At 48.4% G+C, this 22,639-nt stretch overlaps 1 protein-coding gene across 2 annotated transcripts; it reads left to right on the top strand.

The window, feature by feature from the left end:
- Nucleotides 1-706: 706 nt before the first annotated feature.
- KCNE1 (potassium voltage-gated channel subfamily E regulatory subunit 1) lies at nt 707-13,082 on the top strand. Of its 2 annotated transcripts, none has more exons than XM_046647982.1 (2): nt 707-1,182; nt 9,939-13,082. In XM_046647982.1, exon 2 carries the CDS (start codon nt 9,977-9,979, stop codon nt 10,364-10,366), a length of 390 nt encoding a protein of 129 aa, XP_046503938.1. In that variant the 5' UTR covers nt 707-1,182; nt 9,939-9,976; the 3' UTR covers nt 10,367-13,082. The 2 variants fall into 2 exon arrangements, with proteins under 2 accessions (XP_046503938.1, XP_046503939.1); XM_046647983.1 differs by lacking the exon at nt 707-1,182 and adding an exon at nt 1,516-1,731.
- The last annotated feature ends 9,557 nt before the right edge of the window (nt 13,083-22,639 follow it).

The raw sequence follows: 22,639 nt of genomic DNA, 5'->3' as shown, positions 1-22,639 counted from the left end.
TAAATGCCATGTTAGCCCACCACTAACACGATATTAACACAGTGGCATGTTTTCTTACAGTCTTTTGAAATAGTGCATAACATCCTGTGTGTACAACTTAGGGCCTTGTATTTTTCATTTAACATTATAAGGATCTCTCATGTTGTTGTAAACTATTTGTAGACGTTATCTTTTTTTTTTAAGATTTTATTTTTCCTTTTTCTCCCAAAGCCCCCCAGTACATACTTGTGTATTTTTAGTTGTGGGTCCTTCTAGTTGTGGCATGTGGGATGCGGCCTCAGCATGGCTTGATGAGCGGCGCCATGTCCGTGCCCGGGATTCGAACTTGCGAAACCCTGGGCCGCCAGAGCAGGGCGCGCGAACTCAACCACTCGGCCCCGGGCCCGTCCCTGTAGACGTTATCTTAATGACTGCAGATCATATTGCACCAAGTAGAAAAATATCCTACCACATGTACCATAATTTAACCATTTTTCTATTTTAAAACAATTAGATTCTCGTTGTCATCAGTAAAACTACCAAGAACCTTTCTATGCTTAAAGGTTTTCTATGGTTCAGATCCTTTCTATGGAATAGATTTCACACATCAAGGCTGTGGACGTTTTAGGGCTTCCCAAAGTGGCTCTGTGGGTTTATACCGGCACCCATGGTGAAGAGGAATGCCAGCTCTGCTTTTGCCAGTGTCACTAAGAATCCTAGAATGCCACACCTAGTGGACTCGTCTGAGAACTTCCAATGGCGTCCTTCCCTTGAGAATACCGAGGTCGAGGTCCCAGGAGAAGCGAAGAGCCAAGGAAGACGGTGAGGGCAGTGACGCTAGAGAATGTCACCTTGCTCTAGGTCAGGAACCTTCCTCTTGGGCTACCAGCCTGCAGAGTGCGAACTCTGGCTCTCATTCCCCGGAGCTTTCCTGGGACTGTCGTTTGGGAATCGCGCCTTCTCATGCTGGCCTCCCACGCCGGTGGGCAGCAGCTGCGAAATTTGCCTGGAGGTCACGCAGGCCATCGCGCGGTTCGCCCCTGGCGGCCGGAAAGGCCATTCCTACCGCCCCGAGGGCCTTGGCGCGCGGGTGCCGAGGCGTGGGTGGCTCCAGCGACTGACTCCTGCGCGCTGTCACCCAGCCTGTCTGGTCCACAGCTGCAGCCCCAGCTCGGGGCCGGAGAGCCAGTCAGCAAGTGCTGTGTAAGTTCTGCCGAATAGATGGCATGGCCACAACTAGAGTGCGGGATGCAGCCAAAAGGAGTCTGCTGGGGTTTGGAGCGTCTTTAAGCTACTGTTTGGAGCTGTTTGAAGGGATGTTTGTCCCGGCGCTTGGCCGAGGGTGAGGGTGTCTTCCGGATGGGCCCCAGCTTCTTGCCTGCCAGCCCCAAACTCCTGCAGGAAGGCAGATCTGTCTGTCCGGCTGGCTGGCCGTTCCAATACGGACTTTCTGGGGGCCTGCCTACCCGGCGTGATCCAAGGCGCTTGGCCCGGGGCTCAGGGTGCGGAGGGCCTGGGTGGGTCCCGGTGGGCCGGGGTGCGCCAGGGCTGGACTGAGGTCTCCCCGGGGGCCCGATCCTGGCGGGGAAGCGCGGGGACGGGGCGGGGCGCCAAGAGCTTCGGGAGGCCCCGCCCGCCCCGCGCCGCGCACTGGCCCGCGGAGCGCACCGCCCCGGGGCTCGGCTGTCGGTGCCCTGCGCTCGGCCAGCGCGGACCTCGCTGCACTGCCGCTCTCTCGGCGCCCCAAACCCGGTAAGTCGAGGGCTCCTGCCTCCGGCCTCCTCGTCCGGCACGCGAGTGCCCCAGTCGGGGGACCCTGAGGGGACTCCAGGGACCAGGTCTCAGCCCCCGGGCGCGCAGCGGGCGCCCCAGGCAGGAGGCGCCGGGATCCCTGCAGTGAGAGATGGCTCAGCCTCCCGCCTCCTTCCCCTCCGCCTGTCTTCACTTATAGAACGCATGCATGGAAAAACATCTCACCATCAAGTAATAACAACATTTTCCATTATTATTAGATTACAGGCATTCTTGTAGGAAATTTGAAAAATACCTAAAAGCATCCAAAGAAAACTAAAACCGCCTCCGACCCCGGTCTCCACTTAGTTTCAAAGATCTCCAGCTCAGGCAATACTCGCATACACACCCGCCCTCAAAGGGAACTTTTTGTGACCAGGAAGATCCTCGGGCCTTGGCATCTCCCAGGGGAAATGGCATGGGACACGGAGAACATTATTGGTATCTGATCTTGAGTGTAGAAACTGGGGAAAACGTGGAAGTTTTAGAAGAAATCTGACGGAGTAGCAGCCATGTGTGTGTGCTCAGTCTATCCCGTTGTGTAACCCCGGGCCCCAGGTTTTCAGTCTGCTGCCTGTGAACTGACAGTTTCTTTTGAGCCCACGTTTACAGACTCTCCCAGCTCCGTTAACAAGGGCCTTGTCAGTAACCACAGCTGTCATCATGGTCACGGCTGTCATCATGGTCGTGGTTGTGGGGACCTTTGCTGCCCTCCCACCGTTGATTTAACTCCCGTGGGATGAGTGAGTTGTCAGAAAGCCCTTGACTCCGATCTCCGGGTTTCTAACGCGGGGGCAAAGCCTTCTGCCACCTCTGCTGTTCCAGGCTGCTCGCCCGAGGTGAGCTGAGGATGGATCTGAGAACCGCCTTCTCAGTTTCCAGAATATTCAGAGATGTCTTGCTTTGGACAGGCTATTAGAAAGTGCCTTGTTTTGAAAATAAAGTTCACTTTGAAGACATCAGAGGGATCACCTCCGTCATCTTAAGTCTCTGAAGGCAGAGCTGGGGAGACAGTTTCTGTGTGGTTTCGGGCCATTGTGGTGGTTAATGTAACGTTTGTTCAGTCACACACGAGTGACTGCATCCTGAGAATGTTTCCTGTGCTCCTACCATGAGCCAGACACTGTTCTAGTCCTTGAGCTACGTGGGAACAACACACACAAAGATGCCTGCCCTCCAAAGCTTACATTTTGGTGGGAAAGACAGACGATAAGCAATGACCGCAATTGATAAGAAAACTATACCATATCAGGAGGTGATGAAAGGAAAACAGAGTAAAGGTTCCGGGAAGCGGGGGAGAAGGATGAAAAATATGCTGTCTTATTAAAAATTACTGACCGCCTGCAATCTTTCTAAGAATAGGGTGGCTTGTAGATACCTACATAACTGTATTAATGTAAATTTTAATATACAAAATAAATAGTACTGATAAAGCAAATAAAAATAGTTTACATTTTATTATATCAAAACATAATATGTTGAAAGAGGTTTTCATCTGGTTACTCAGCAATTTATTTCCAGCGTGTTGTACTTTATGGATTACTTGCTCTCATTGTAGTCATATTGAATCTAATTCTTTGCATTTCCATTTAATTCGGCAAACCCGTATGGAAGCATTCTGGGTCCTGAGTGGGGACAAGATGAGGACATGTCTCTGACTTTCCTGAGATTCTAGAAGGAAATGCCCAGACCAGTCTACAAATTATTACAATACAAGTTAGAATGAGAGGTATAGACAGGCACTATGAGGGGTAAAGAGGGGAGGGGATGTCCAGATGAGGGCTCACACAAGGGTTCGCGTAGCAGTGGGCTTTGGAAGACCAGCAGGATTTTGACAAGCAGATATGGTGGTCATGCCTCTCTCACAAAGAGAATAGCAAAAGCAGGAGACGGGAAAGCTGTGGGCTTGTCCCACGCCTCACAAAATCCTGTGGCACACTCAGGGTAGATGCCAGTAGTCCGTTTGCAGATGGGGAAACTGAGGTTCCTTGAATTAATTTCATTTGCTGGAGGTGAGAATCCATCTGCCCTCCGTCTGTGTGACTTCAGCTGCCCTCCCAGCGTCTGAGAATCCTGCCATCTTCTGTTCTCCGCGCCAAAATGCTCATCCTTTTTCCCATATTGAGTTCGACGGGGTTTCTTTCACCAGCTCACTGGTTTGCATTTCCAAATTTGCACCCCGAAGCCCCACTCTATCACCCACAGAGAGGTCTGGGAAGCTTCTGGTCCTATGACCAGACTCGAGAGCCACACCCCATGTCCAGCAGGGAGGTGGCAGAAAGCCCTTTCATATCTCCAGGGACAGTCAGATGTGCCTCTGTACAGGGTTCACCCTGACTCCTTGAGACCCTGGCCACCTTAGTGACTCGCTGCCTCCCGGTAGAGGGGAAGGTGAGAAGACCCAGCTAACTGTCTGGAAGGGTCTGCGGGCCCCTGCTGGCTGCTTTTCTGCCAGGAGGTAAATATATCTCCCAAATTTGGACACCATATTGTGATAAAGATGAAAACAGTTGACACTTGCTTCCAATGAAAGTTGGCTAATGGAATTCTTGACTTGATAAGATCATATTCACCTAAATTAAGCTTATCCATGATTGTTTTTACCCTAATCCTGTTTCCTAATGATCATTTCAAGACTGGATGCTCTTTCGAGGAAATGAGTAAAGAATGCTGTTAGGAATGACAGGAATGTGATCCCCATCCTGCCCAGATAAGGAGCCAAGGCCTGGGGGAGCCTGGGGTTTGTCTCAGACTGGGTCTAAAGCTGACATTCCCCTCTCCCTCGCTCACCCCCAGAACCTATCCCTCTTACAAGAAAGCTTCGCATCAGCCATAAGCTTCGCATCACCTTCAGTGAATACTTAAGAAAGAAAGAAATGTGCAGTGCTGAGAAATTGTTCTAAAAGCTTCAGACTATTATCAGTGCTGACAGGTGACGTAGCTGGAACATGTGGGAGAGATGCAGAAGGCGGTGTGTGCCAGGAACAGCGTGACGTCCCCACTGCCCCCCTCTCCCCTGGGCGCAGCCAGGGTCTTACAGAACCCCGGGTGGTGGGGGCCCAGCTGGTCCCCATTTGCAGCTGGTCAGCTCAGCTCCACTGCCCAGAGCCCCGCATCCTGAGTGATTTCCAGCAGACCAGCAGCTCTGGGTTGAAGCTTTGAAGAAAACAATTGCACTAGCCTTCAGTGGGGGCAGTGTCTATGCCTTGTGAATAGTCTCAAATCCAGGCAGAAGCAGAAACTTCTAGAACACTCCCCCACTCCCCTGCTATCTGAGCCTAACAAGGCCAGAGTTTGAGAATGTTCGGCACAAGGCTGAGCGTCAAAGTGGGTGTGTTTGGCATTGGACCTCCCTGGTTCCTGTTGCCTCGGCCTCCCCCAGGCCCCTCTTCACTGTGCATGCTACAGGAGGCTGTGGTTCTCCCTGGGTTGGCGGGGGGCACCTTTGATGGCATACTTGGGTCAGAAGCTGGTGCCCAATAGGGTAGACCCAGTTTCACCTGACACAAGTGGCTGTTTCCTCAGTTCCTTTGAGCCTAAATACAGAACCCAGCTCTATTCTGCACAACCCGTTCTCTCTGAGAACTGCCTTTTCTGTACTAATAAAATGTGAGTCCCGGGTGAGAAGATTAAATCGTAGATGTGTTTCTGATAGGAGACATGACCTTGGGCATGTCAGCTCAGCTCTATGGAGCCCAGTTTTCTGTAAGCCCAGACTGTGGGGTCACTTGATGCTCAAATCCACTGGAGCCCAAGAGTCTAAAACCATGGCCACGGGGCAGCACTTGGCATAATAATGGAAGTGAACTTGGAGAATGGGATATAAACCGCCGGCTGACCTGAAGTCTGGGTTCTGTGACGTTTACACCAGGCTGACTATTAAGAGAACATTGCCAAACTCATTTTGAGACTCATTACATGGAAACCCCATGTGACCCGGCATGCAGGCCTTGGGGGCACAGAGGGCAGTTAGCAAAAGCAATACAATAAATTAAGTATAAAGGAAGAAAAAGATTTTTTTTTAAAGATTCAGAATTGTTATTTGAAAGGCGGTAATTGACTTTTCTGGTCTGGCATGAAGCTCTGACAGGCTCATTATAATTTAAGGTGCCAGCGTGAGTTAGAACCGGGGCAGCTGAGGTTCCAGTGAAGACTTGTTAATTTCTCCCTGCAACTTTTCTTCAGATCACATTAGCGACAAGTAAGACCAAAAAAAAAAAAAAAAACCCAAAATCTTAAAAACAAACTAGATTGAAATTTATGCCATTAAATCATGTTTCTCTTCTTATAAATTCTTCCTGTTACCTTGCACTACAAAAGACTAGTTGGTCAGTTTCCTAAGGTCCCACGCCATAGCCAGTGGTCCTCAATCTTGGCTACAAGTTAGGATCACGTGGGAAGCTTTCAAAAGTCCCAATGCCAGATAGGAACCTAGAGCAAGAACACCACAATCTTTGGAGGAGAGATCTAGGCAGTGGTATTTTTTTATTGTTGTTTTGGTGAGGAAGATTGGCCCTGAGCTAAATCTGTTGCCAATCTTTTCTTTTTGCTTGAGGAAGATTGTCCCTGAGCTGACATCTGTGCCAATCTTCCTCTCTTTTATGTGGGATGCTGCCACAGCATGGCTTGCCGAGCAGTGGCAGGCCCATGCCCCGGATCCAAACCTGCAAACCCCAGGCCACCATGCAGAGCATGTGAACTTAACCATTACGCCACCGGGCTGGCCCCTAGGCATCGGTATTTTTTTAAAGCTCTGCAGGTTATTCCAATAAGTCACCAAGTACGGTCCCCAGACCAGAAGCATCAGCATCATCTGGGAACCTGTTAGAAATGCAAATTCTTAGGCCCCATCCCAGACTTTCTGGACCAGAGCTCTGGGGGTGGAGCCCCACAGTCTGCATTTTTACAAGGTGATTCTACAGCATGCTAAAGTTTGAGCGCCACTGCCTTACAGCAATGCTGAGGATGGTTGGCCTGGCAGGTTTTCAAAGCCGATGTTTCTGGTTGCTTCTTTCAGACATAGAAAGTCCACCTGGATTTAAGTAACAGGTCTTCTCAGGGAACCCACCAATGGGAACTCATTGCAGAAGTTACCCTGAAGTTAACTTGCTGTGTGGAGCTATGGGTTCAAACCAATTAATGTTGGGAGGTTGTCTGCCATAATTCCAGACTCACATGGTCATTAAGTGATAAGGACTCTTACAGCAATTGGTAGCAGGATGACTTACCAATTGTGGCGACTCTGGGTTTTTGGAAAAAAAATTGTATTATCAGCTCAAGTTCTGTCTGTTTTCTGGGGCAGGATTCTATCATTCATAAGTGGTTTCAAGTCATTTAAAAAGAGAATGTTGGGCGTCGTGTTCCGTAAGCTCAGCTGCCCAGAAGCCTCGTGTCTTGAGTGATTTCCAGCAGACCAGCAGCAATGGGTCTCAGCTTTTAGGAAAGAAACTGTTACCAAAAAATTCCTGTCTACCCCATGGTTAGAACAAACCACGTTTAGACAAAACGCTGGTTTTGTCTAAGAATCCGTACCTGGGAGTCTGTTTGAACTTGCGAAGCTCAACCACTCACAGATCTCTGGGCACAGATTCAAGAGCTCCGGAGATGGCAGGAAAGGAACAAACGCATTTGTTTCTCATTCGCCACCAGCTTCTCTGCAAGGGACAGAAAGAGCCACAGCGGTCAGCCGTGGAAGATCCAAACCACCAACCCCAGACCCTCAGCTCCCTGGGCTGCTCGCTCTTAAGAGGTGGAAAAACCAATATGCTTACGCTGAGGACACTCAGTGTGCACCACTGTGAGCCACGCGCTATGTTGGCCCCTCTAGGTCCCTGGTCAGTGATCCAACAGCTGCCAATGCCAGTGATGTTTCTCCCCATTTTCTGAAGGGAAAAAGACAAGACTGAGTGGGCCCAAGGAACCAGACCAGGATCGTGTGGCCGGGTAGCAGCAGGGCCAGAATCCTAACCAGGGGAGGAGAAGCAATTCTAACGTCTGAACACTTTCTGCCCCTCCTCTCCTGCTCTCTGAGCCTGTGGTTCTGGGAGGGAGGCAGTTGTCCTTCTTGAAAAGGGGTTGAGCTGAAGCTCGGAAGGCAGCTTATCGGCATCTGTTAATTCGATAAGTGGCTATGAAGAATCAGGCCCCAGCCATCAAGAGGTGTTAAGAAGTCCATGGGCAGCTCCTGTGTTGCTGTGTGCCAGGCACTGGCCTAGGGAGGCTGTGGGGGACCAGGTGGGAGGACAAAGCTGATGACAGTGGTGTGGGTGGTGCTAACCCAGCCCCACACACCAGAGAAGACTTCAGGATGGGAGGGAGAGCTGAGCTGAATTTTAAAGCATGAGTAGGCACCATTTAGGAGTTTCATGGGCCAAGAAGGAGGGGCAGCCTTGCTGGGGACATGCAAGGACGTGATGATGTGCACAAGGTTCACAAGTGGCCAGCAGGGCTAGAGCAGAGGGTCTGGGCCAAGTGGCACAGTGGAACAGGAGAGGGAGGCAGGGCCTCTCCCCTTTAGGGCGGACATCCTGTTGAAGACAGGGCACTTCACCCTAAAGATCGTGGGGAACCAAGGAAGGCCTTTGAGCTGGGGACTGACTGATGGGATTGGCAGCGAAGGTGACTCTGATTTCCGGGGGGATTACACTGCTGCACAGCTCACTGAGGCATGGAGCACCCTCCCCCAAGAGGGCTCGGTGTTAAGTTTGAGGAGCCTGGGGCTGGTAAACATAAATGAATCCTTGGCAGGTCATTGGACACGCTGCTGTGGGGCTCCGAAGGGTGCCTGGGGTCATGAGCCTGGTGGGTGAACCTGAAGGAGCAAGTGCAGTCACCCAGAGAGAGGACAGAGCGAGCAGAGAGGACCAGTGATAGAACTCCGAGTTGCACCATCTCAGGGAGGGGTCGAGGAAGAGGACGGGGGAGGTGCCATTCATCTTCACCTGCAGCTGGGTTCAGTATAAGGTTGAAAATTAAGCCAATTCTACGAAGAAGTAGCGCCAGGTCTAATCTGGAGTGGAGGTAGGTTTCTGAGGCTGACATTTGTCCTGGGCAAGACAACGTGTGATGTCACAGTCCCCATCCTTGCTGGGAGAGCCTGAGCGCCAACCTGCCTCTGGCCATGTACATTGGAATTTCCCTTTCTGCAGCCTTTCTGGCCAGAAACTAGGCTCCAAAACATACCATTTACCCTTAGTTCCAACAGCCACCCCAAGAGTGTGTACATTATACTCGCTACCTTGAAGGTCTTGAGAAATGAGGAAGCCCACTTAAGTCTGAGCAGCTCTCAGTGGCCCCTTCTGGGTTGAGTTTGGAGTGTGGCGTCATCATCTTGGCCCTAGGGATTTTGTTTCCAGCATTTTCTCAAACAGAAAAATGACTAAAACCTGTTTTAGTTTATCAGTGATTGCAAGGCCACCTCGGTGGAGTTTCAGAGCACACGAAACCCCTGACAGAATTCCAGGGCTACTTGGAGACAACTTTACAATTCCAAGGCCCATTATATGGATATTCAGGGACAGTGACACCAGATTAAGGTAATGGGAAACTGTCACACGGCCCACGTGAGCCATTCAGTGGGAGACAGTGGGCAGAGAGGGGTTTGGTTTCTGGTGAGAGCTCTCTTCCTGGCTTGCAGATGGCTGCCTTCTCGCCATGTCCTCACATGGCAAAGAGAGATAGATCTCGCTCTCTCTTCTTATAAGGCCACAGGCCTTTCAGATTAGGGTCCTGCCCTTAGGACCTCATTGAACCTTAATTACCTCCTGAAGACCTATCTCCAGATGCAGTGACATTGGGGGTTAGTGCTTCAACCATGTGAATTGAGCGTAAGGACACAATTTGATCCACAGCACATAAACTGAAATGCACACATACACACAAAGTGTATATTAAATGAACTCATTCTGGCGGTTCCCTGTGGTCGTGGGGAGTGGGAGCAGTAAATGGAAATAAAAGGAAATCAATTGATCAACTGATCAATCAAGAGAGGGTGTTGTGCAGCTCCAAGATGGCATGTCCCATGCACTGAGGAGAACGTTAGGGCACCCTCTTATATGAGATTTAAAAAAATTGTGTGTGTGTGTGTGTGTGTGTGTGTGTGTGTGTGTGTGCATATATGGGGCTTTTGACCAATACATACTTTTTGATTTCAAGTTTCACTTTTCCAGGACGTTCCCTCTCCAGCAGTGGAACATTGAAGCCCAGGATGATCCTGTCTAACACCACAGCTGTGATGCCCTTTCTGGCCAAGCTGTGGCAGGGGACAGTTCAACAGGGCAGCAACACGTCTAGCCCAGCCCGCAGGTCCCCCAGCAACGAGGACGGCAAGCTTGAGGCACTCTACATTCTCATGGTGCTTGGCTTCTTCGGCTTCTTCACCCTGGGCATCATGCTGAGTTACATCCGCTCCAAGAAGCTGGAGCACTCCCACGACCCATTCAATGTGTACATCGAGTCTGACACCTGGCAGGAGAAGGACAAGAAGTACTTCCAGTCCCGGATTCTGGAGAGCTACAGGGCGTGTTATGTCATTGAAAACGAGCTGGCTGTGGAACAGCCAGGCACATACCTTCCTGAGATGGACCCTTCATCATGACCCCACAACTGGCTAAAACTGCACAAATCCTACTTGACAATCTGATTTTTCTAATCATAGGCCTCTTATAGTCTTTATTATATGGATACGGTTGGGGGCTCTTGTAAAGGGTGAAGGGTGGAATAATAACACTATTTCTCTAAAATCACACTCCTTCTATAATAGGCTGTCAGCTGTGCCCCAATATCTGTCCTTGCCTTGTTAATTTTAGCAGAATCCCTGAGATCAGGGCCTTTGAGAGTAAGAGCTGTATTTCCCAGACTCCCTTGCACCTAGCAAGGTCACATGACGAAGTTCTGGCTGGTAGAAGTGGGTTGATGAGTGCAATATCTTTGAGAAGGAAGGGAGGCATTCTCCACTTCCCTTTTCCCCTTTTCCAGTAGCTGGGACATGGATGAAGTGGTGAGCCAGCTTTGACTCTGGAAATGAGCAGTATGTTCACAGGTGGCAGAGCAAGAAGAGTGTGGGACCCTGGGCAGCATCATGGAGCAGGGTCTCCTTACCTTCCTGGATCACCCATCAGCTCCAACTTTATAGGACAGAGAAACCAACTCCAATCTTCCTTGAGTCACTGTTATTTTGGTTTCTGTTAAAGTAGCCGAATCAATATCATAATTAATATACCTACCTTACGGGTCTGAGACCAACGGCATAATATTTCCACGTTTGTCACAAACACACTCCCCTCTTGTCACAGGACACTGCCTCTTCTGCCCTTGTCATTTCTATCCTCACTGCTGTGGCTCTGTCTTCCTCTGGCCTTCCTGCCTCCCATTCCTCCCTTGTGCCCACCCTTCATGAATCCCCCTGCCAAACACACATACAGACACACTGACACAGAGAAATACACACAGACACACACTCACACCCACAGGCACACACGTGCACACAGAGACACATACACACAGACATGCACACTTCCAACTCACACATCCCAATCTCGAAGGAACTCACTTCCTACAGGACTGAGATGCAGGAGAAAAACTCTCCACTTCAGCCTGCTGACCAAAGGGAAGAAGCTCAGCTATCACCACCAGAGGGAAGGGGGCACCCACCACCCGAAGAGCGCAGGGGAAGAAGTGGGTGTGGACAAGGGGCAACACATGGGACTGAGGTGGCAGGGTCTTTTGAGGTGATGTGACCATTGTGGTTGAATTGTGTTCCCCCAAAAGACACATTCAAGTCCTAACCCTGGTACCTGTGAATGTCACCTTTTTTGGAAATAGGGTCTTTGCAGATGTCATCAAGGTAAGATGAGGTCATTAGGGTGGTCCCTAATCCAGTATGACTGACGTCCTTAGAAGGAGAGTGAGAGCTGGACAAAGACACATAGGGAGAACCCCATGTGACAACAGAGGCAGAGCCTGCAGTGATGTCACTGCAAGCCAAGGAGCACCGAGGATGGTCGGCCACCACCAGAAGCCGGAAGACACGGGAAGGAACCCCCCCTACACATTTCAGAGGAAGCACGGCTCTATGACACCTTGATGTCAGACCTCTGGCCTCTAGAGCTGGAAGATGCTGAGTTTCTATGGTTTTAAGCCACTTAGTTTGGGATATTTAATTACAGCAGCCATGGGAACCTCATACAGAGCCTCTCACCTCACCCCAGAGACAGTGCTTCCCTCTCAGCACGCCTTCTCCTCATAAGACAGAAGATTCCCCCAGAAACTTCCCTCCCAGACGACAGCTGGGGAAGGGATTGTGGGTGGTGGTGGATGGCCCTGGGGGAGGTGCCATAGAAAGCCTCATTCTATGACCTGACCTGGGAGCATCACAGAGAACGTGCGCCCTCAGGCTTCAGCCTTTCTCTGCAGCTGCCATCTACAGCGTTAGGGCTCTGCGACATCCCGAAGGCTTGCCGATTCCTGAAGAGCGTGGGGTATTTAAATAAAGCATAGTTGTTAAAAACCTGCACAGGATATAAATTTAAAAGCAATGTAAGCACTGTCGGCCATCCTCAGATGGGCAGTTCAGGCTCAGTCCAACTCCGGTCCTGATTTCATGTGACAGACAGCGATTCCTCTGTGGGGCTTGGAGGCAGGGCTTGGCTGGGACATCGCTGGAGCTGAGCTCCGGCATGGATTCCTATAGTCCTAGAGATAACTGGTTCTTTGGATCTCAGTCCTTTGAAAGTTTAATGAAAGCTCTGATCCCCCCATCTGAAAAATGCACATAGACAATTTTGCCCAATGTCTCGGGGGTTCTTGGGCCACCGGAAGCCCAGTTATGACTGCTGGCATCTCATGGCCCCTGTGGGAGTTCCCTGCATGTATTGTCCATTTTGAAGGAAAGGCAGGCTGGGAACGCAGGTTTGGCGAGGGACCCAGAGTGCATGTGAGCCACAACGTGATTCCCAGAGGCACACAGACTGGCTCGTTATCACCAGTTCCCTTTCCCCCACCGAGATTCCTGCGACTTTTAAGGCAGAGAGAGATCCCATGAGCTTTGTCCTCCCTGTCCTTGAAGGACCAGACGTTCAGCTCACTTCCCCACACCCCTCAGACCTCTTATGAGCCACAAATGTTCAAATGCTTATTATCATATTTAAAAGTTGGTTTAATGTGCATAGAGTGCTTGCTATGCCCAGGTGCTGTTCTGAGCTCTTTAAAGACAGAATCTCAATTAACATTTTATGTGCTCAGGGGATAGGACAACATGACTTTTGAGGAATTAATCAGATCTCATTTGTAAAAATTAAAGTCTTTTATCATGAGCTGTGGTGTGTGTTGTCTGATTATCACTACGATACCTTTAGAAAGTGGATGTTACTTCTTGGGGGCTCTGATGAGGTGGTCCCAGAGGCTTGGGAATAAGGAAGTAAGATTGCCTGTGGAGAGTTAAACTCTGCCATCGAGACCCTGATGCCCACAGATAGAAAGCAACAGAGCGAAGCCCAGATAGAGATGGAGGCAGATGGAGATGGAGGCAGACGGAGATGGAGGCAGATTCTAGAACTCCCCCCACCGCTTCTAAGGGGGAGGCTGCTGCCACAGCTGCTCAACTTGGGCATTTTCAGCCAGCTGGGAATGCAGCACAGTCTTGATGAACTTATGCATTCTTAAAATAAGCCAGGAATCGGAATATTTATTTAAAATCTCCTGATTTTTAAATGTTGGCAACTAATTCAATTAAAAAAAAGTTATGTGGGCCAAACAAAGTATGACCTCAAGCTGAATTCCTCCCAAAGACCACCAATTTATAACCTCTGCTTTAGGGAGAGATAAGAGCTCCTGGGCAGCCCCAGGCCACACTTGCTAGAAAGCAGAGTTGGAGGGGACCCTTCATCTAAAGCAAGGGCTGCCCCGTCTCGGTGGCAGAAGCAGGCACAGTTGCTGCACTCCCCCAGTTGTGGTCCTGGCCAATGGACACTCAGGTCCAGCTTGACAGTGAGATGCTGCCTCAAGCTGTCTTCACCCGGCATCTTGAGACCAGCCCATTCATCTGACTCTCCCATTCGGACGCGAGACCCCTCCCTCTGTCGCTGAAAAAGAGCAGACTACAATTCTGATTTTGCTCCTCAGGCTCTTGGAACTAGTTGTGGAGGCCGCCCTGGAGAGGTGGCCCCTCTCTATATGCAAATCAGGCTTCTGAGCCTCCCACAAGACTGAAGGCTGACCCTGGATGGGAGTAAATTAGCCAACATGAAGAATGTCATCTGCACCTCACCTCTCCTGGAGCCACCTGGCACGGCTAGGCAAATGGCTTTACAAACATCTGCAGAATAGATATGCCATGGGCAATTCTTTGGAATTTTGGCCTCGAAGAGCTACCCCCATGAAAGTTAACCAGACCACTCACTGTTTAATTGTCACTTACCTGTTGTGGAAACGGAGGCTCAGGGAGGTTCAAGGACACACCCAAGGTCACTGATTGCTTAAAGGAGGAAGCCCCCAGAAGCTCTGCTTCCCTAACTTTTGGCTCTCCCCCTCCTCCAGCTGCTTTAACAAGCCAAGGGCTCCTGGGGGCCTGTGAGGTGGAGAAGGCACGACGGGGCTCTGCTGGGAGGGAAGGGTAATCGCCACCGGCCATGAGAGCAAAGACTTAGTGAATTCACGGACTTTGTTCTTTTGTATACATGAACTCAACTTGGTCATTTTATATAGGCTATCCTTTAGCAATATCAGACAATTTCCTCTCAAAAAGGATCCTCATGCCACCTGCACTGTGTCTGCAGACGTCTGCTTAGAGAGACATAAGGTAGCCCAGCACACGAGCCAGGCCATAAACAAACAACAACAACAACAATGCAGACAGGCCAAAAGGAAGCCAAGTTGCAAATTATGAGAATATGGTTTGCACCGGCTCCCGACTTCAGTCTCCCCTCAGGACACTATTGTAATTCCATGGGAGCCACACTAAGACTTAGAAATAATGTGACAGGCAGAGCAAACTGCTGTGGAGTCCACAGTCTGTGAGCCCCCAGCAAGGCTGTGCTGAGTGCAGACAAACGCATGTGACTCTCGAGTCCGCCCTATCTTAACCCCACATCAGTAGACGACTTCTCCACGGGCACACATGCAATATAAATACTACATCAGACTAAGAGAGATGATCAAAGGCTATGAGTGCTTGAGGACAAAAGAAATGTACAGAAAGCTGGGAACGGACTGATGAGTGGTAAATTCTTTAAGGAAGCAGACTCATAAAACAAATCTAAATAGGAAAAGGAGTCAGGAGGGTTGGAGCAATTGGTCCCTCAGGTGCATTGGTGCATCTGTCTACCGGAGGTGAGTTGAGCGTAGCCAGGTACGGCCGATATTTCCAAAAATACTGAGTTTTTCTGCCAGTCTCTATACACGGAGGAAGGAACTCTGAGGGCGGCTGCCCCCTGGTGGTCACAGTAAGGATATTTCTCAAAGCACACAGTGCCCTGGGCACCTGGGCACAGGCAGGTGCTTGCTTGGGGCTAGGTGAGGTTCTCTGAGCGGGTTTTAGACACGGTCAGGAGGCTAAAGTTCTCTTCCCCTGTCAAGTTCAGGGAGACAGGGCCCAGCGTGGGGGCAGTTATGAAACAGGAGGACGAAAGCCTAGAAAGAGCAAAGCGGGCTTCTGGAAGTATGTTGTAAGTCACCTCCTCTGAGCAGGGGCCCCAGAGGCTCAGAATTCTTGGGGAGTTGTTAGGACCCCTTCTCCTTTCCTTTGTGCTAGAACCTGCTCATCCCTCTCCCCTTTCCAGGAATAACTCTTCATCATCCTTTCCAGCCCTTGGAAAATGACCTCTCATCCAGACGTAAGCGCCTTTCAGTTCCTGGCTGGGACCACCCATGCAATGCCTGGAGAAGGGATTCCACACTTGGATAGCCTTGGGCGGGGGGGGCTTTGATGTTTCCATCACTTCCTCCTCATCCCACTGGTGAGGGAGATATTCCCACCCTAGGTTTATGGGGATGGCTGAACACCCACAGCCAACCCTGGACAGGTAAGATCCATGGAAGTTTATTGGTCTCATTAGTACCTGGAGCGGGACTGTGGCTGCCAGCGGGAGGGGTGCCTTCTCCGCTTTGCTCCAAGGACGCTCTATGGCGTCCTAGGGCTGCTTAACCAGATTTGACTCTCATTTTCTTTGCACCTTCACACCTGCCACTGAATGTGGAGGATGCTCAGCACCCAACCCACACACAGCACTGTCCCACAAGCCCAGTCACCACTGGGGCCTCCCCAGGAACAGGCAGAGAGGGGCACATGTGGTGACCCCATGGAGCAATTTCATGCCTTCTGATGGCCTTGCAGACGCCTGGTGGGGGAGAGAACAGGGCAGCAGTGGGCCTTTTCATCTTGTATGAGGTTAACAATCTAAGCTGAGGAAGGGCTACAATTAATATGACAAGAAATAGCAAGTGCTGGAGAGTGTGTGGAGAAAAGGGAGCCCTCATACGGTGCTGGTGGGAATGCAAACCGGTGCAGCCACCATGGAAAACAGGATGGAGATTCCTCAAAAAACTGAAAATAAAAATACCATATGATCCAGCTATTCCATTACTGAGTATTTATCCAAAGAACACAAAAACACTAATTTGAAGAGATTTATGCACCCCTATGTTCACTGCAGCATTGTTCACACAATAGCCAAGATATGGAAGTAACCCGAGTGCCCACCAATGGATGAATGGATAAAGAAGATGTGGTATGTATGTACATGGAATACTACTCAGCCAGAAAAAAAGACAGATCCATCCCATTTGTAATAACATGGATGGACCCTGAGGGTATCATGCCAAGCAAAATAAATCAGACAGAGAAAGACAAATACAGTATGATTTCACTCATACGTGGAAGATAAACAAACAAACACATAGACAAAGAGAACAGATTAGTGGTTACCTGAGGGGGAGGGAGTGGCAGGAGGGCAAAAGGGGTAAAGGGGCACATAGATATGGTGACGGATAAAAGTTAGACTACTGGTAGTGAGCACAACACAGTCTATACAGAAACTGATATATAAAAAGGTACACGTGAAATTTACACATTATAAGACAATATGATCTCAATAAAATAATTAAAAGAAAAAAAACAGAAAGGAAGATAATTGGCCTCGAATAGAAGAAAAAATTCTAAGCTGCATTCCCTAAGAGACTTGGCAAGTTTGGGTAATAGCAAACTGTTTCGAGTGTGACAGGGAAGATGAATAGAATGAGTTACAGCTCATCTAAGGCTCACCCTTAGCAGGGGCTGAGTCTCTGTGCCCCACTCTCCCCGCCTGCTCACCCACCCCCTCTCTCCACTGGGACTGCCCCCTTCACACTAGATGGGCCCCAGAAACAGGCTGCTCTCTTGGAGTTTCAAAGATACGCTGCAGCGGGAGGGAGGGCAAACAGGCGAGCTAAGGGCTGAGGCCACCGGCCGGCTCCACCCCTGGTTCCCTTGTTCCCCCAGGACCAGGGAGGGAGCTCTGAGGCACGTGGCCATGAAAGGCCTTAAGGCAGCATGAAGAATGGAGAATGTGCCCGCTTTGGGGAAAACCCCGGATATCCACAGAAAGGACCCCAGGTTCTCAGACTGCTTTTTAAACACAGCTTTGGCGTGAGAATTCACTGAGTGATCATATGAGTCCCCCAGGGCGGCCATAACAAATTACCCCAAAGCCAATGGCTTGAAACAAGAGGCATTTATTCCTCTGGGTTCTAGAGATCAGAAGTCCAGAATCGAGGGGAGGCTCCTTCCTGGCCTCTTCCAGCCTGGGGTGGCTCCAGGTTTCCTTGGCTTGTGGCTGCATCCCTCCCATCTCTGCCTCTGTCTTCACTTGGCCTTCTCCTCTGTGTATGTGTCTTTTCCTCTTCTTAGAAGGACACTCACCTTCTGATTTAGGATGCCGCCCTAATCCAGGATGATCTCATTGAAAGCCCCTTACCTTAATTACATCTGCGATGACTCTATGTCCAAGTAAGGGCACATTTGAGAACCTGGGTGCACGTGATTCTCTTTGCCCACTCTGTGGTTCTAGGCCAAGCCTTCAGCACGGTGTGTGGCACAGACTAAGCACATCATACATGGTCAGGCTCCTCTGTTCTCACCAGAGGAAAGTTGCTGCTAAAAACCCAGTTGTGGTTTTTCCCAAGTGAGGGTCTCGCTGCATATTCTCATAGTTCAACAAACGAGCCCAGTCACTTATTTTGCAGCCATCAGTCAGGGTCCTGATCATGAAAAGAGAAACCTCACTATTTATGTTCACAGAGGAACGAATATGAAGAATTGGTTTAACAGGTGTTGAACTGAAGAGGCCAAAAAGGGACAAGAGTCTGAGAAAACACAGAAATACCATCTGCAGGGAGCAGCCAGCGAGCAGAACAGAAGGAAAAGGGTGTGGGTCTCCTTACCCTGTCCTTGTGGGAAGTGCCTAAGCGTAAACCATCCCAGTGAGCCACTCCTGAGAGGGCGGAGCCTGCCTTCCAAAGCTGTGTGCTGGGCACACATAGATCGAAGCTTCCTGTTTTACCTTACAGAGTGGCCTTTCAAATATTTGTGGCAAAAAGAAAAGAAAAGAAAAACTCCACAGTTTCAGCTATTAAGCAAGTGCCCAAGAGCTGGCAGGACCGAACTCCCAGAGGGGAAGCTGTGAATTCAGGGGGAAGCAGTGGGCTCGCATTCAGGGCTGATGCTGCATTAAAAGAGAAAAAGAAAGAGGGGAAAGAAAGGCGTCCTGTCACCATGGCGTAATTAGGTCAAAGGGGATGCGGGAGCCCCACGCAGGGCGAGGAGGAAATGAGGCAGAAGATGCATCATCTTTGTGTGCGTGTGGTCGCAGGATCTTTGGGAGAACCTGAAGCAAGTGTGGAAATATTCTGTTTTGACGTAGACAGACAAGGATGAGAACATTTGATGACTGCGTTTTTTGAGCCAATTTCCTGGATCAAAGACTTTGGGGCCTTAAACAAACAGCCCTGAGACATTCAATGTGTCAATTCCCAAAGCTCATAAAGGTTGTACATTTACTTAGGTCACAAGCTGTCTGGACGTACTGAACTTGGAACAGACTCAAAGTGGACGTGCTAACTGAGCAAAGAGAAGCCATCGACTGTGCATGTCCCACTGCTGGCCTGCCCTCAGCTCTGTGAGAGCAGACCGAAAAACATCACACTGCCAACAAGGGACAGTATCAGTGGATTTTGGAGACAGGGATGAACATTCTAGACCCGAGTATGGCCCAGAGGCTGCATCCACCCTGCCCTCTGTGTTTATAAATAAAGTTTTATTGGAACACAATCACACATTCATTTACATGCTGCCTAAGACTGTGTTCATGCTCCAGAGGCAGAGGGGAGTCCTCGTGACAGAGATCATATGGCTCACAAATCAAAAAAAAGTTGACTATCTAGCCCTTTACAGAAAAAAAAGTGTGCTGACCCCTGTTCTAGAACCATCTTGAATTTCTTGATTGTGTGGCCAAGCTTGGAAAAGTTGGTCCTTACGACCCATGGCTGCACATTCCGGAGCATGCAACCACAAGAGCCACACGTGAGAGACACTGTGGTCGCTCTCTGAAGTCAAACTGAGGCGGGCCCAGGCTGACCATATTCCAAAGCTTTGCAGGAGTTTTGTCTGCTAAATATAGAATTCTCGAATTTGGATTTAAAAGAATTAGTAACTATCATTAGGCCCATAATTATGCACTTTACAGTTTTTTTTGGTGCTTTTGTACGTGTATGTGGAAAATCCACATACTTAACCATTGTTGTGCTGGAAAACACGCGCACCTCCCGCGGGTGAACATGCGTGTCTCATCAGCGCCCTCTATGGAAAGCCCTTGAGCTGGACACGCAGGGAAACCGCCCCGGGGCGGCCTGGTTGTTATAGCGGCCTCTTGCCACAGGGGAGCAGAGCATCCCCGGGTACCACTGAGCCCGGCGGCTCAAGAATCCCGGAATCCCGGGAGTCGGCTTCACGTGGCTCCTGGAGCGCACTTGCAGGGAGCAGGGCTACTGGTGTTAGCCTCAGGACAGCCTCCCCTGAATTACTGAATCAAGTCATTACCGGCAGCGCTGGATCAGAGGCAGAACGAATTACTGAATGTCAACGGGCTTTTTTGGTTCGTCAGAGAGACCCCGACTGCAGTTTTCACGCCTCATTTGGTTCTACTGTGAAGCAGGCTATTTCTCTTACACAGCGGAACATTTCTACAAGAAGATGCAACCCAGGGGCCCAGACAGAAGTCTAGGGGATCGGCTTTAAAATGACTGAAAGCCAGAATTTCAAACATACTAGGATAGAAACGGCTGATTCCCTGCAAAGAGTTAATGTTCTTTGCAAACGCTTCACTCTTAAAAAAATGGATTTGCCTTTTCAATTGATAATAGACACATGGTTAAAAAAAAAAAAAAAAAAGTCATTTCAAAGGATGCTGTCCAGAGGCCATAAAAGGCTTCTTACATCTCCTTCAGAGATGTTCTATACACATACAAAAATATCCAGCTTTTATATACAAATGATATACGACACTTGCCAATCTGCACCATGCTTACTTTTTTTCCTACTTAGCAATATATTGAAGATTGTTCCTCACCAGTGCATAGACATCAGCCTCACTCTTTTTACTTTTGCACAGGATCCCGTTGGATGGAATTCCTTGCTGTCTTTAACCAGCTCTCTCTTGATGGACATTTAAATGGTTTCCAATCTTTGCTGTTACCATGGGGCAATGACTAGACCTGTACATATGTCCCGGAAATACACTCACACGTAAGTCCCAAAATTCCTAGAAGACAACTGAGTGCTCAGAAGGGATGTATGTTATCAAATTTCAGTAATGCCCGTTATCCCTAGTAATGATAATAATAACTGACTTCTATGAGCTGTCACTGTGTGTGAGACGTGCTGACAGCTTTGGATGTATTAACTAAACCACGGCAAAGGCACCGTGGAGAGACCATTTTGTATTAAACGAGATCTCGTTATAATTTTATGTATATTTATATTATTATGAGTGAGAATGAGCATATTTTTATCTGTTTAAAAAGACATTTGTGCTTCTTTTTCTGTGACTCATTGTCCATGGCTTTTGACCATCCTTCCATTGAGTTGCCGACCTTAATGTTAAAAGCTTTTTGAATATTAAAAATTTTGACATTTTTTATATGTGTTGCAAATGCTTCCCCGCAGTTTATCATTTATTTATGTCTTGAACTCTGATGAGAGGATTTTGTTTCTGCCACAAAGACATTTTTAATTCTTATGTAGTCGGATTTATCAGTCTTTTGTCATTTCTGACTTTTGTGTCACGCTTGGAAAGACTGCCACAATCTGGGATCATAAATATAAATATCCCATGTTTGTTCTAGCTCTTTTATGGCTTCCTTTTTTAAAAGAAATTACAACTTAGCTCCATCTGGAATTTATTTTGGTGTGAGTATTAAAGTAGAGATCCAATTTTACTCTTTCCCAGATGTCTACCCAATTGTCTCGTGCATTTATGAGATAACCCATCTTTTCTCCCCTGATTTGAAACATCCTCTTTATTTTATACTATTTTCCTGAGTGTTTTCAAGTCTGTTCCTGGACTTTATTCTGCCCCATGGATCTGTCTGCCTGTTTCCATTCTAAGACCAGGAGCTTTGAACTTTGTGACCGTACAATGTGTTTTCACATCTTGCAGGGATATTTCCATACTTTTTTCCCCTAGAATTTTGTTGGCTTTTCTTGCGTGTTCGATTTTCCATATAAATTTTAGACTCAGCTGGTCTATTTTCATTTGAATGAGGCAAGGCTCTCAAAGTCTTCGCTTAAATAAGAAATCTAGCAGGTTTATTTATCTCCTGCCTCCTGTGAGAGAAGGAAGCCAAACAAAGAAAGTTCACAAATGCTTGTAACCTTTGAGGAAACGAGGCATCCATCTAAATAGTTCTGCCAGGGCCAACGTAATTAGGTAAGAGGAGCAATCCAAATTATAGCCTCTTGTGGAAGCTTCTTTTCCTCAGGGCATAGCAGCAACCTTGGAAATCCAGGTGGCTTACCTATTCCTTTGTTGGAATAACATCTGCCAGGTTGAGAGTTTTATGGTGCAGGATGCTGTCTGCTCTGCTCTGCTCTGCAGCTGCAGGGAAGAAGGAATAATTTCTCCCTTTGATTTTGTGGCGATTTTGCTGTGATTTTTCAAGTCTAAAAGCTGGAATTCTCTTCATTGGTACTGAGAGAAAGCAGGATGAGCCTGACAATCGTAAAATAGGTCATTGGAAAGGAAAAGAGAAGAATAAGATGTTAACAAATGGAGAATTTGGCATTCAGTGTCGTTCTGGAATACAAGACAAACGAGCGACGACATAAAAAACGAAGAAAAAGCTCTGTGGATGTTTTCACTGGAATTACACTAAATCTATAGATTAATTTGAAAAGGACTGTCGTCTTTACACAAGTGACTCTCCATCTAAGAATAGGAAATGCTTGCATTTAGTCAAATCTTCCTTTTTGTCTCTGTGTTTTTAAAATTTTTCTTTGTATGAATCTTCTGCATTTATGGTACTCCTGGCTGTTTTATCTTTTGGGTTCCTTTGTAAATGGAATATTTTGCTCAATTATATTTACAAAATATTGCTGTTAACATAAATTCTTGGATCTTGATTTTTTAGTGTTTATTTTGTACCCCTCAGCTTAAATTATCCTTCTGTGGCTGATAGTTTTGCAATTGACTCTCTGCATTTTTCCAGTCATACAACCAAGGATCATTTTTGCTCCCTCCTTTCCAGTCTGTGCGCAGCTTGTCTAATTGAGTCAAATAATTCCTCCAGGACAATAATAAATGGCAGCCATGATAATGGGTGATTGTGTCTTATTCCTCACTAT

Source organism: Equus quagga, chromosome 21, assembly GCF_021613505.1.
Source record: "Equus quagga isolate Etosha38 chromosome 21, UCLA_HA_Equagga_1.0, whole genome shotgun sequence".
In the NCBI taxonomy this organism is placed as follows: domain Eukaryota; kingdom Metazoa; phylum Chordata; class Mammalia; order Perissodactyla; family Equidae; genus Equus; species Equus quagga.
Note: the sequence above shows the minus strand (reverse complement) of the source record. Positions and strands in the feature narration are given on the sequence as shown.

Excerpts from the sequence above, each read along its gene's own strand:
- KCNE1 (XM_046647982.1), top strand. The coding sequence starts at position 9,977 with ATGATCCTGTCTAACACCACAGCTGTGATGCCCTTTCTGGCCAAGCTG.